The sequence below is a fragment of the Panthera tigris genome, chromosome B2, assembly GCF_018350195.1.
Source record: "Panthera tigris isolate Pti1 chromosome B2, P.tigris_Pti1_mat1.1, whole genome shotgun sequence".
In the NCBI taxonomy this organism is placed as follows: Eukaryota; Metazoa; Chordata; class Mammalia; order Carnivora; family Felidae; genus Panthera; species Panthera tigris.
This window is the reverse complement of record NC_056664.1, coordinates 148204275-148216372: the sequence shown is the minus strand read 5'-3', so window position 1 is coordinate 148216372 and position 12098 is coordinate 148204275. Positions and strand designations below refer to the sequence as shown.

At 53.1% G+C, this 12098-nt stretch overlaps 1 protein-coding gene across 3 annotated transcripts in view; it reads left to right on the top strand.

The window, feature by feature from the left end:
* RPS6KA2 (ribosomal protein S6 kinase A2) overlaps positions 1 to 12098 on the top strand; it is a 348407-nt gene that overhangs the window by 289935 nt on the left and 46374 nt on the right. For all 3 annotated transcript variants that reach the window (XM_042987516.1, XM_042987518.1, XM_042987517.1), the window contains 2 exons: positions 5651 to 5721; positions 8418 to 8506. In XM_042987516.1, coding sequence (XP_042843450.1) covers positions 5651 to 5721; positions 8418 to 8506 — 160 coding nt within the window. The remainder of the gene's footprint in view (positions 1 to 5650; positions 5722 to 8417; positions 8507 to 12098) is intronic.

Here is a 12098-nt window from a genome sequence, read left to right as displayed (position 1 = left end):
ACAAAATCCTTCTGCCTAGTCGCAAAACTTAACGTGAGCCAAGATATACATGGAGTTGGACATTTTTACATCTACATCTAGAAACTTGACTTTTCTTTAGCTCGTGTGTTCACACAGCTCAGACACAGACACCGCCCAGCCTGGGGCGTCCTGTCCCCAGATGGTCCTTCCTGTCCCTTCCTCGTGCCCCATCACTCCGCCGTCCTCCCCGACAGCACTGCGCTGGGGGCCCTCCGTGCTCCCGTGCCCTCAGCGCACACCAGACTTCTCGGCTGGCGTGAGGCACAGCCTGTGCGTCCCAAGCCCAGCTTCTGTGCGTCCAGGCCACCACACCACATGCCTCACCTCTGTGTCCGACGCCCAGGGTTCTGAGCACCCTGTCTGGGTCCTCTTGGCACTTTGACACATGGCCGCTATAAATCCGTCATGTTGCAAATACCCACGGGGAGTGTCTCCCCAACACAGGCACTTGGGCACCGCCCTGTCGGACCCCATCACGGAGAGCAGCGCCCACGCTCGGGGAGCTCCGTGACCCGTGGGGGTGACACGGCTGTGGGCTCTCACCTCAACCTCCTCCCGGGGTCCCCTGCCCTTCCTCGTCCCAAAGCCCTAGGAGAGCTCTGGAGTTTGGAGAATATCGCATGGACGTCGGTCCTTTGCTTTTCCCGAGGAGACCTGGTTCCAGCAGCATCTGGCGTCATTGACGCAGCAGGAACCGGGAGCTCTTGGCTCTGGGCATTTCTCACTGAGTTGGCGGGATCATCCGGTCATTTGGGTTGAAAAGACTCCACAGTCAGGGGCTCTTTGCAGCCGGGGAAGCGAACGGGTCCAGGACTGTTGTGCTCGGCGGCAGGAAGCGGGAGGGGGCGTCACCGTGATAACAGGGTCTCATGGCACTGAGTTTACAAGGCGCCTCCCTTCCTTCTCATCCCATCTGAACCAAAAAAATCATTAAGTTATGTGGGAAAGATCTCATTCTTTCTGTTTATAGAAGTGGAAACGAAGGCTCAAAGAGCTTGAGTGATTAAGATCATATAATTGTTCTAAAAACCACATTCTCATGTAGACCTGCCCACCAATCCCTTTAGCCCCCAGCGGTAACCAGCTTGCAGCCAGATGTGACGATGCCTGTTTTCCTTTGGGCAGCACCAGGAGCGACTTCCAAATTCCCACTTGCAAAGAGAGATGGGTCTAGGGTGGCATTGGTGTCGCGCCTGAGCTCGGACTCGGGAGGAGATCGGTTTAGGGCATGCCGTGTGTATACGGTGCCCTCCACCGGCTTCGTTAAAGGGCGGGTGGGACCACCAAGGGAGCACCGCCAGGAAAGGTCTGCACACTGCAGGGGTCACCGCCCGTCCCCTGCACGTCCTCACTGAGGGGCTACCCCCAGACTGTCTGATGGCCACAAGTGCCCTCCAGGCTCGGACGAAGACGCCTGCATGGATGGTGGAGGCCCTCGTCCTCGAACAAAATTGTCTGAAGTTAGGTCCTTGAGGCTGGAAAAGAACTTGAGCGGTAGTGGTGGTCTCCATGGCAACAGTAAATCGCTAACATCTCCACACTAGCCTGGAACTCCGTTTTCAGGAGGACGTTGGGATTATGCTTTGTGGGTGCTTTGTAGACATCGGAATGCTCCGAGGTCGTAAGGGAGAGGCCCTTAGATTTTTCTCTCATTTCTTAGCCACTCACACCGAGCGTGCGTAGATGTTCACACGCAGGTGTCTGTGTAAATTGTTCGCCACATACAGCTGGCTCGGGCTCAGGAGCTGCCCTGGGAAAGGAAATGAACGCCTGCACCTCTGCCCTCAAAGGACCAGGTCATGTAGACCTTCAAGTGCTCAGAGCAGGGGTGATGCACAGTGGGTGCTGAGGGTTGTGGACTAGTTTGTGCTCTGCGCTCTCCAACACACGTGCACACAAACTTATACACCCCTGCTGAGGGGCACCTGGGTGGCTCAGTCGGTTAAGCATCCGACTTCAGCTCAGGTCATGATCTCACGGTCCGTGGGTTCGAGCCCCGTGTCGGGCTCTGTGCTGACAGCTTGGAGCCTGGGGCCTGCTTCGGATTCTGTGTCTCCTTCTGTCTCTGCCCCTCCCCCACTCACGCTCTGTCTCTCTCTATCAAAAAATGAATAAACGTTAAAAAAAAAAATTAAAACAAAACCACACCTGCTGAGCCCAGGCCAGCCCTGCCCCACCCCAGGTATGGCCACCATCCCAAATATCCCATTTCATTGTAGGATTTGTCCTTGTCCGTTTTCACATTAAGATGTAACTTGCCCTTGATTTCTTTTTTAAGAATGTTGTTCAGCCAAACGAACTTGAATTGTAGGTTCCCTGCTATGAAGTGTGTCCCTTACGGAGAACCTTCTCGTTCCACCGCTCCCGGCATCGTTTGGGTGCCTTCCGTGGTGTCGTGTCTGTGCCGCAGGGCTGGCCACTCTCTTGAGGCTCGTCAGATGTCCCTTCAGACAGGGCTTTCTACCCCAGCACTGTTGAGGTTTGGGGCTGGACAGTTCTTTGGGTGGAGGCTGTTCTATGCATTATAGGATGTTAAGCAGCATTCCTTGCTACTCAGTAGACGTCACGGGCACCTACACCCCCAACCTCCCCAGCTTGACCATCAACCTGTCCCCAGACATTGGGAGATCCCCCCCTACGGGAACAGCCTCCCCCACTGAGAACCACTGCTGTAGAAACGTCAAAATATTTATCCTTCTGTACATTTCCACAGCCTGCCCTGGTGCCGACCTGTGAATGGACCTCTTGGGGAACCACCAGCACGTGTCCTGGTGTGTGGGACCCCAAGGTCGATGATGGCTTATATCAGTTTGCCCTGGAAACCTTGGTCGGTCTCGGTATTGTTGAACACCAGAGCAAAACTCTGACTGCATATAATGTCCCAGGAAAGCACATCAGTAAGGCCCTGATTTCCTGGGATCCTTAAATACGGAGAAAGTGCTGAGCGGCTTTGTTGAGAACAGTAATACCGAAAACTGAAATGATCTCCTTTCTCCACGTGTGACAGAGAGGGAACCTGTAAGGGGGCTGGAAGTGGGGAAAATAGACTCGTGTGGGGTTCATCACGATCACCACCACCAGCATTGTCTTCATCAGCAAGCATTTAGTGGACACCCACGTTTGCCGCTGTGTTACGTGCTCATGAATAGTGCGTGACCTCCCCCTGTGTTGCAAGGGGAGGAACAGGGGAAGGAGGGAGAGAAACACAAAGGCTGTGGATCCCCCGGGGTCATAGTCAAAGCGAAGAAGGACTCACCAGGCGAATGCTGCAAGTTGCTGGTTGACCCACGATAAAGGGTTACATGAGGCACAGATGTTCGGGATGGGCCCCGATTTTGTAGCAATGAGTTCTCAAAGGCTTTTCCTTGCCATGGAATTTCATTCCTGAAGGAAGAAAGGAGAGAGAAAGAAGGGTAGAAGCAAAATAGGAAGGGGGTTTTCTTTGCTAATAGGATTCTATTTTAAGAGATACTTTGATGTCTACGATCAACGTATAAACTTTCATCTAGTTTTGTCAGATGAATGGCTCATCTGCCAGAGCGTTCTACCCTTCCATTTAATTATATTTGTCTATTTTTGGATCATCTTCTGGACTCTCTGACTCTCCGTTTTTATGGCTTGTAGATTGATTGATTGCCTGCAGTCTGTTCTGTGTGTTTTCACCGAATGAGTGCACACGGGAGGGACAGCAGGTGTTAGCACAGAGGAATGCTTCACACATCTCAACAGGAAGGAACTCTTAACATTTCTTTTCAGATTTTACCTTCAAAAAGCAAACCAAGAGTATTAATAAGGCCTTAACTACACTCATTGCTTTCGGTTGGTTAATTCCACTCCCGGCAGGCTGTCATAAGGGTAACTCCATGGGGTAGGAAAGCTTTTAGGTACATTTCGGCATTACTTATAATAGCAGGAAATTGGAAACGTTCTAAGTGTCCAACAACAAATAAACGTGTTTGGCATATCCACACATAAAGTGATGTTATGAAGATTTTCCAGTAAGCATTGGAAGCCTTTATATTGTTCTAGGAAAGGTTGGTATATAAAACCTTATCTGTGTTTTTAAAAAACACAGCTTCAAGAAAGTAGTAGACGGAAATAACAAATATTAATTGTGGCTCTCCCCGGATAATGGGATTGTGGGTGATTATTTCGGTCTTTCTACTCCGATGTCGTTCTCGAGTTGTTCCTAATGCGGAGGAGAGATACCGCGGGATAAATTTTAAAGGAACAGAGACATGCAGTCGGAATCAAAACTAAGGCAAGTTTAGTAAGATCATACCAACACCCGCACCGAGGCGTTTCCTTATACAGTTTACCCGTGAACCGCACAGGGCTAAGGGGCACTGACCTCTGAAGGTAGTTGAAAATCCACATACAACTTCGACTCCCCTCAAAATTAACTAACAATAGCTTAGTGTTGACCAGAAGTCTCACAATAACATAAGCGGTAGATTGACACATATTTCGTGCATTATATGTGTTACGTGCTGTATCCTCACCGTAAAGTAAGGTGAAGAAATGTTGTTAAGAGAAAATCATAAGAGAAAACACGCCTGTGGTGTATGTAGTACTGTATTTACCAAAACATGACCTGCACGGAAGTGGATTATTTCACACCCGTGTCGTTCACATCCGTGCTGTTCACACCCATATTGTTCACAACTGTGTCGCTCATACCCATGAGTCACAGCTGTGTTGTTCCCGGCGGTGTCGATCTCACCCATGGCGTTCACACCCGTGTCATTCACAGCCATGTTGTCCATGCCTGCGTTGTTCACACTTGTGTCGTTCACGCCGGTGCTGTTCACACCTGTGCTCACACCCGTGTCACCCACACCCGTGTTGTTCACACCCGTGTTCATGCCTGTGCTGTTCACACCTGTGTTCAAGGCTCAAGTGTAATTGACAAGGACGTGAAGACACGGACTGGGACGGATACTGTAGCCTCTGTCAGATTCAGCGTCCCATTTTCAAGGACAGGGTTTGGTGGCACGCCTGCCCTCGTTCTTTCTCAGAAGGAGGCAGGTGCGCACCTCGTCCAGGTCGTACCCTGCGGATCCAGGCCGCCCTTTCAGAGCCCGTGCAGTCCGGGCTTTTCCGTGCTCGGGACAGGCGGGCCCTCGATTCTGTCTCCGTCCCAGAGGCCGTCCCGGCAAAGGTCCGCTTGTTATTTTCAGCGTGGCCCTGTTGGAGACATTCCTGGCGCCATACTGTTCTCACTGGAGGTTCTTAACGGACCGAAGTCACTCTGCCCTGGCCGCCTCCACAGCACCCACCAGAGAAGGACGGGAACGGGGTCCTCCACCGGCCCCGCGGAAGGGGGACGGCCCCGCCTCCATCCCCTTGCCGTCCCCTTCCCCAGCGTGTCTCGTCTCCACGGCGCTCGGCCGGCCTCTCCTACCACGGCCGGGGTACGTCCTGGGTTGCTGGCTTGTGCGCCTCCCCGCCCAACTTCGAGCGCCATGAGGCCGCTCTGCTCTCTGATGGGCACCAAGCATGTCGGCCAGCGCCTCCGCCGGATTGATTGGGATTTTGAAAGGACACGTGAACTTTGGCTGCATTTTGCCCACCTGGGGGTCTCTGCCGCTCTGAACACTCACCCTCCTTGTTCTGTGTTCCTCTGCAGTTCGAGATGCTCACGGGATCGCTGCCATTCCAGGGGAAGGACAGGAAGGAGACCATGGCCCTCATCCTCAAGTGAGTAGGAAACACCCACCCTTGGGGACCTATCCAGTATGCCCAGCACCTTCCAAAGCAAGAGCTCCGGTCTTGGAAGCCCGGGTTGTTAAGTAGGCATCAGCAACAACCGTGGTATGCATACTTGGTGTTTTCACTGCAGGGGAGATGCTGACGGGGATCCCCGAGTGACCCTGGTGAAACGCAGATAACGTTTTCCATCAGCGAAATCGCGTGTGGTGTCAGCGGCAGGGAGTGTGGTGATCAGGGACCTTCCGAAACAAAGTACAGATTCGGAAGGGCAGAGGACTTCGGGGCTCCAGAGAGCACAAGAGCGGGGGTTCCTTTCTTTCTCTGCCTCTTGACCCCGTTCGTTCAGGTCCCTGAGCTCTCCTGCCTCACGTTGGCAAGGAATCACGTTGCCCACGTGACTGGACAGACGCACAATTTTCTGTTCAGTTCTCCCAAAGAATCAATTACCGTGCAAGTGGCTGTTGATCTTAGCGTCCCGGAAAGACATGTAAACCCAGTGCCGGCCCTGCGATGACACCTTAAACATGAGCAGGCTCCGTGTAAGCACGATGTCAGAAGGGAGAGCTCCAGGAGAAGACAGGAGCGTGGATGGGGGTAGAGAGGCGGCTGGAAACAGGTGGCCCCTCGCTCCAAACTAATGTCCCTCTGCTGCGCGAGGGCGTAGAGAAGCCGTAAAGCTGCTGGTCCTCGTGACCCGCTCTCGCAAACCCTGCAGGTGGACACGACACTTTTATAAAAGCAGGAGGCGCCTAAAAAGCTTAAGTTTTTGACGGTTGCGCCATTGTATAAGTGGGAAGAGAGAAAGGAGTGGAGGAAAGCCCACAGAGAGGATTTGATCAGTGTCTTCCTCTGTTGTGGGCGACAGATCTGTGGCTGCGGTCTGCTATTTTTGCACTGCTTACCTGTGTGACTTTTAATTTGAAGGGGGAACATGAGCTGTACTTTCTCTAAAACTAGAATAATTCCCTCCGGCTAATCCTGTGTGTGGACTCGTCGCTTGGGAGTGGCTGAGCATTTCTTAAAGTCAACACCAAGCTGTGGTCCCATGGCTCCCAGGACACATTCTGGGGACCCCGGGGACCGAGAGCTCAGGCTCCCATCAGGCTCCTCCTTTCCTGGATTTTTTTTCTTTTTTTGCAGTCATTTGGGTCAATTAGATTACTGGGTTTTATTTTATTTTCATTTTATGTTTTTCATCACAGTAGGTTGATAAGCGCACATTAACTTTTTGAGGAACCTCCACACCGTTTTCCAGAGCGGCTGCACCAGTCTGCATTCCCACCAACAGTGCCGGAGGGTTCCTCTTTCTCCGTATCCTCGCCAACCTCTGTTGCTGCCTGAGTTGTTGATGTTAGCCATTCTGACAGGCGTGAGGTGGTATCTCACTGTAGTTTTGATCTGTATTTCCCTGATGATGCGTGATGTGGGGCATCTTTTCACGTATCTGTTGGCCATCTGAAGGTCTTCTTTGGAAAAAATTCTATTCATGTCTTCTGCCCATTTTTTAGTTGGATTATTTGGTTTTGGGGTGAGGAGTTGTGTCCATTCTTTATGTATTTTGGATACTAACCCTTTATCCGATACGTCATCTGCAAATATCTTCTCCCATTCTGTCGGTTGTTTTTTTTTTTTTAGTTTTGTTGATCGTTTCCTTCGCTCTGCAGAAGCTGTTTATTTTGATGTGTCTCCAATAGTTCATTTTTGCTTTTACTTCCCTTGTCTCCGGAGACATACCTGGAAAAATGTTGGTACGGCTGATGTCAGAGGTGTTGCTGCCTGTGTTCTCTAGGACTTTTATGGTTTCGGGTCTCACATTTAGGTCTCTCATCGATTTTGAGTTTATTTGTGTGTGTGGTTACGAAAGTGGTCCAGGTCTATTGTTCTGCATCTCGCTGCCCAGTTTTCCCAGCACCACTTGCTGAAGAGACCGTCTGTTTCCCACTGGATATTCTTTTCTGCTTTATTGAAGATGAGTTGACTATGTATTTCTGGGTTTATTTCTGAGTTCTCCGTTCCATTGATCTGTGTCTGTGTTTGTGCCCGTCCCATACTGTCTTGATTAGTACAGCTTTGTAATGTAGCTTCAAGTCTGGAATTGTGATGCCTCCAGCCTTGGTTTTCTTTTTCAGAAGTGCTTTGGCTATTTGAGGTCTTTTGTGGTTCCATCCAAAGTTTAGGATTGTTTGTGCTAGCTCTGCGAAGTCCCAGATTTTCTTCCTGGTCCTGCAACAGATCGAACACAGAGGTAGATAAGCATATCTGCCTTTCTCTCCTCTCACCCAGAAGAGATTCCCGAACTGTAAACAATATCACTCTTCTAGCCAAACCTTTTGTTGTTATTTGGAAAACGTGGTTCATAGCGTAGTAACGTAGTAAAACATCATTTAAAATGTTACTTATGTTAATGGGATTCTTAGTGTTTCTTTTTAATGGTTGCATTAGTTTTGAAGCGAATTATTCAATCGCTATGGTAAAGATTTCTCTCCTCGAACCCACATAAACAGAAGTTCTTTGATGCCTGCCGTGACTTCTAGGGCGCAGAAGGGCCCTAAGGCCAGAGAGTTTGGGTGCTGCTGCTCTGGGTCACGTCGGTTTGATCTGTTCATGCTGACTGAGCAGGATCGCAAAGTGCCGGAGAAAACTCTGGCCGTCCTTCTCATCCTAAACTACAACTCCGTTTTCAGAGCCAAGCTGGGCATGCCACAGTTCCTCAGCACCGAAGCCCAGAGCCTGCTGAGAGCCCTCTTCAAACGGAACCCGTGCAACCGTCTGGGTAAGAGCCCGCATGCGCCCCGGGACGGCAGGGGCCGCCCGCCCGCCCACCTCTACTGCCTGCCTGCGCGTTTTGCCAGGTTCACTGAGAGCAAGGGGCCTGAGTCGGGTGTGCAAATGCCCTCACGCGTCCAAGCTACAAGGTCTTCTAAGCCACAGTCTCTGGCCAAGGGTTATTAGCTATTTCCTAAAAGGCACTGTTTTTGCACAAAAGGGTGGAACTTGTTTCTACTCGTTTTATGTTTAGAGCCCCGCAAACCTAGCACAGGACGGCTGAAAGCTGCCTCTTGTTCAGTCCCCCTTAAGTTAATACATCCTAACGTGTGTGAAAATCGAGATTTACGTGAATGTTAGCCAAGCGCTAATCCACTTTCAGAATCACTCTCCGCGAAAGGTTTCCCCCGGCTGCCTCTCGGTGGACTTCTCCTCCTGCAGACGCACGGGTTGCCTAAGGACTCCCGCGAGAAACACAGCTGCCGAATCCTCTTTGCCCACTTGCCGCTTTCCATCCCTCGTTGTCACGGGCACCTGCGTGCGTGCTGAGCGTAGTGACGCGTGGTCAGCGGTCAGCAGTGCGGTGGGGCCGTCGGGCGGGAGGAGGTGCCCGGCCCGGTGCCCACTACGGGGGGAGCTGGAGAGCAAGGACATTAGCAGGCCCCGTCCTGGTGCCCGCATAGCGCCAGGCCCTGCTGTCCACAGAGGTGATGGAACGACGTATTAACACTCGGCAAAACCCACCAACGTTTTAAACCGTTTATGTTGCTCTATCAGGAGATGTTACTTCTAGAAGTCCATCCAGCCTATAAGCTGCGTGTATAAAAAAATGCTTGTTTAGCAACGACCTAGAAATAAGGCATATGTCCAACAGTAAGGGCACCGTCAAGTAAATTACGGCACGTCGTCCCAGACCTACAGGGCAGCCGTTTAAATGGGGTATGCTGTCCCCAGGTGTCCCCGCGATGGCACCAGTGACCTCTCAACTGGGTAATTCTCTCTCGTGGAGGACCATCTTGCACTGCAGGATGTTCAGCGGCATCCCCGGCCCCTCCCTGGATGCCTCCCTCCCCCTGCCGTAGCAAGTACAACCGTCTCTAGCCTTGACCCTGGGGACAGCCCCCCGGTGAGACCCTGGTTCTGTAAACCCGGCTAGAGAGATGCCCAGCATCTATCTAGTTGCAGAGATGAGCTGCTACAGAGTCTAAAGGCATCCCATGGTGGAGCCTGTACCCATTTAACAGCAGAGGCGGCCTCTGCAAGGGGGTGTGGGGAGACCCACGTGAGCCCCGGCCCCGAACACCCACCTTGCACAAGCCGCGGGATGGTGTCTGTTAAACGGCTGTGGTCGGATGACTTTGACTCAAACCAGCCAGCGTGATAACTGCACCTCTTAGGGGCTGCACCAAATAGGGGCCCAGAGGCCGGACCCTAAAGGCGGGGCCTGCTCACTGGGCCACAGGCACTTCCCTGGAGGCAAGGCCGAGGCCCTCCCCGGAGAGCAGCTCTGGCCACTGAGCCACCAGGTGCCAGTGGGCAGGGCAGGGAGCCTTGAGGTCCAGGATGGGGCGCACCCCGGCCTCCATGGCGGGTTTTACACTGCGCTGACAATCAGGGGCTGTCGTGGTGTCTGTGCGTCCAGCTCGTGATCCGGAGGAACCCTCCAGGGCTAAACAGAATCTCCTCCACCTTGTTTCGGGCAGTGAAGTCCCAGACGGGACCTAAAGACTCTGGCCAAGAATCGTCAGGACCCCTCCTTGTCCTGGCTCTGACCGAGGCAAGGCCAGGGCCCTCGATTCTGAGCCATGCAGCGACGCCTGCACCAGGCCCTTCCGTTAGGAACCGGGCTTGCCCGCTCCCTGGCCGCGTGTGCCTGCACAGGCAGGCTCGGGAGGGCGGGAAAGGCTTGCCTCTCTCTCCGCCTTGGCGGTCTCCCCTACACGGCACGGGGCTGCCGCAGACAAGGCCCTCACGTCACCGTGGAGCCACCCTGCCCTGCGGGTGAGGGCCACGGGGGCAGCGGGATAACGCAGCCCCAGGAACGCAGATGGGGAGTCGAGGGCCCGCGTCTGACCCTTCGTCCTGGAACTGCTGTCTCGTTGCAATTTTGCCAAACCCCGTGTGGCCTGGCCCGGGCGCCTCCGCGAGAGAGCAGACGCTCACATCCGTCCCCGTGGCCTCTGGGGAGGAGGTAGGCAGCACCTGGTAATTGCGAGAGGTGTTTTAAGACCTAGAAGCAAACAGTAAATGCGTCCCTCCGTTCGGTGTGTTCACTCCCTCCAGTTCATCCCTGAGCATCGCACAAAGATCATGACCGTTTGCCTGTTTCTGATCTGACTTTCCTGATCATGAATCAATTGCTTACCTCCCCTGAATGTCTCCGTCCGTGTGCGCGTGACCAAGAAGGAATCCCTCCCCGTCCAAAGCCAACCTGCGCTGCAGCCTGGCCCGTCTTACCCCGCAGAACGCACCTGCCTCAGAGTCTGGGGTGCACATAAACATCTCGCCGGTCATTTCCACTCATTTCTGGGCCCCCCGAGCCCACCCGGTCAGAGCCCCTGTGTTGTTCTGTCCGTCTTCAGATGCCTGGTCCCGACACCTGGGCACACCTCTATTCTGATTCTGTGTCTCCTTCCCGAGTGCTCTACCCTGACCGGCGTGGGCACAGCCTCTCCGCACAGCCCGGAGGCAGGCTGGGGGCAGCTCAAGCACTCCTCTGCCCAGCTCACTCTTCTTCTGGGGCCTCGGCCCTCCCGGGGAGGACGGTGGTGTGCATGGGGCACTGCCCTAAGAGAATCATTATCTCATTGAAATCCTCACAGCAGTGCTTCCCAGTAGGGAAAGGAGGGTATTCACAGAACGCCTGAGTCACTTACAGTTGTTTAACTGTCGTTTTTCACACTGCCGTTTGTTTTTCTCGAAGTAACGACTCACGTGGCAGTAACAGGTTGTAAGCATTGGCTCGGCAGCTGGTTAGCGAAAGCCCAGATCTACCCGTCTTCTAGGTTTACCGTCCCTAGTGCATTGTTTTTCCATCCTCGTGAGTGGTGCCTTGTGGTCACAAAGTGGCTGCCACAGCCCCAGGCGTCACATTCAGTTGAAGGGAGGAAATGGATAAAAAAAAGCTGCCTCTGTCCCTTTTATCAGGAAGGCAAAGCTTTCCCCAAACCTTGGGACTTCCCTGTGCTTCTTGTGGACAAGGAACCGTCACATGGCACTTCTAGCTAAAAGGAAGGTAGGAAGACAAGTATCGGGATACAAGGAATAGGGGATTGGGAATGGTTGTCTTATTTGCCGGCCTCAAGGTCAACTGAGGAGGTATTCAGGAAAGGGTGAGCGGACTTGAGGGAGGCCCTGTGCCTGGCCTGCCCCCCCGCATTTCTCATTCCTCTTGGGCAGATCTTAGGGACCCGTTAGTTATGAAGGAGAGGAACTCTACAGTATGTCATCCAGGCTTGCTGGAACGTGGAGAATGGCAGGGGTGAGCCTAGAGAAGGGGAGCTCCTGAGGAGCCCCGGGTGGCAGCACCAGGCACAGGGGCAGAGGGCCAGGACCGCATCCTCTCCGGACCGGTTTCCTTCCCTCTCTGGGAACGGAGC